This window comes from Arachis ipaensis, chromosome B06, assembly GCF_000816755.2.
Source record: "Arachis ipaensis cultivar K30076 chromosome B06, Araip1.1, whole genome shotgun sequence".
Classification (NCBI taxonomy): domain Eukaryota; kingdom Viridiplantae; phylum Streptophyta; class Magnoliopsida; order Fabales; family Fabaceae; genus Arachis; species Arachis ipaensis.
The window spans coordinates 105,607,256-105,608,173 of NC_029790.2; the positions used below are offsets into that span (position 1 = coordinate 105,607,256).

The 918-nt window shown below is 23.6% G+C and overlaps 1 protein-coding gene across 2 annotated transcripts in view; it reads right to left on the reverse strand.

The window, feature by feature from the left end:
- LOC107647168 (WUSCHEL-related homeobox 11-like) overlaps nt 334–918 on the reverse strand; it is a 3,102-nt gene continuing 2,517 nt past the window's right edge. For both annotated transcript variants that reach the window (XM_021104734.1, XM_021104733.1), the window contains exon 3: nt 334–556. In XM_021104734.1, coding sequence (XP_020960393.1) covers nt 539–556 — 18 coding nt within the window. In that variant the 3' untranslated portion in view covers nt 334–538. The remainder of the gene's footprint in view (nt 557–918) is intronic.

Consider the following 918-nt stretch of genomic DNA (forward strand, 5'->3'; position numbering starts at 1 on the left):
GATTATATAAAATACTTTATATAATTAAATACATTAAAATTAAACTCATAAAAAAAATAAATAGTTATATCTTTAACGTATTACATTTTTTTTTATCAAAAATAGAAATTTAAATCCGCAACTTTATGGAAAGATTATGACATTTGAGCTATAACTCATCGTTCGCTTAACGCATTACATTTTACAATTTCGTTAATTTAACACCTTACTCTCTCATGCCATGACGCATACAGCATTAATTTTAAATGTAAGTGAATTTGATTAATTTAATTATATAAATCATAGATTCCGTCCACACCACAAACTAATTGAAAAATAATACAAGCTAAAATAAGGAAGATATACATTACACAACTTAATTTCATTATATATTATAATTTTAGAAAAAAAAAAGTTTATAGTAGAAATCAAAATAAGAACGTATAATCATGGCACATAAGATCTCTATTATTTTGATCCATATATGAAATATTACGGAATTGGAACATTTTTAGACGAAGCTTCCATTTTTCTGCTACCATGATCGACCGGTTCCTGCTTATGTTGGCTTTGGAACCTGTAAAACCGAAATTCTAGAACCATTAACTGAAAAACAAAATTAATTTATCCTCTATCTTAAAAATAAAAGATGTCTCTTTAAACTAAATTATTATTTTGAAAAATTAATGTATTAGAGGAGTGTAATTGTGTTCTCAAAGTCATGAATTTAAGGCGTCAAAATAGTTATTATTTATGTAATTCTCAGATTAGACAATATATATTACACTCTTTACCTACATCGTTTTTTTAATTCTGTGTTTAATACAGAATATTTGTACATCAGATTAATTTTTTTTATCAATTTACTGATCGATAATTAATAACATTTTTATATTGAAAAATTATATACAAATAATTTGTTATTGATAATCTCCAAAT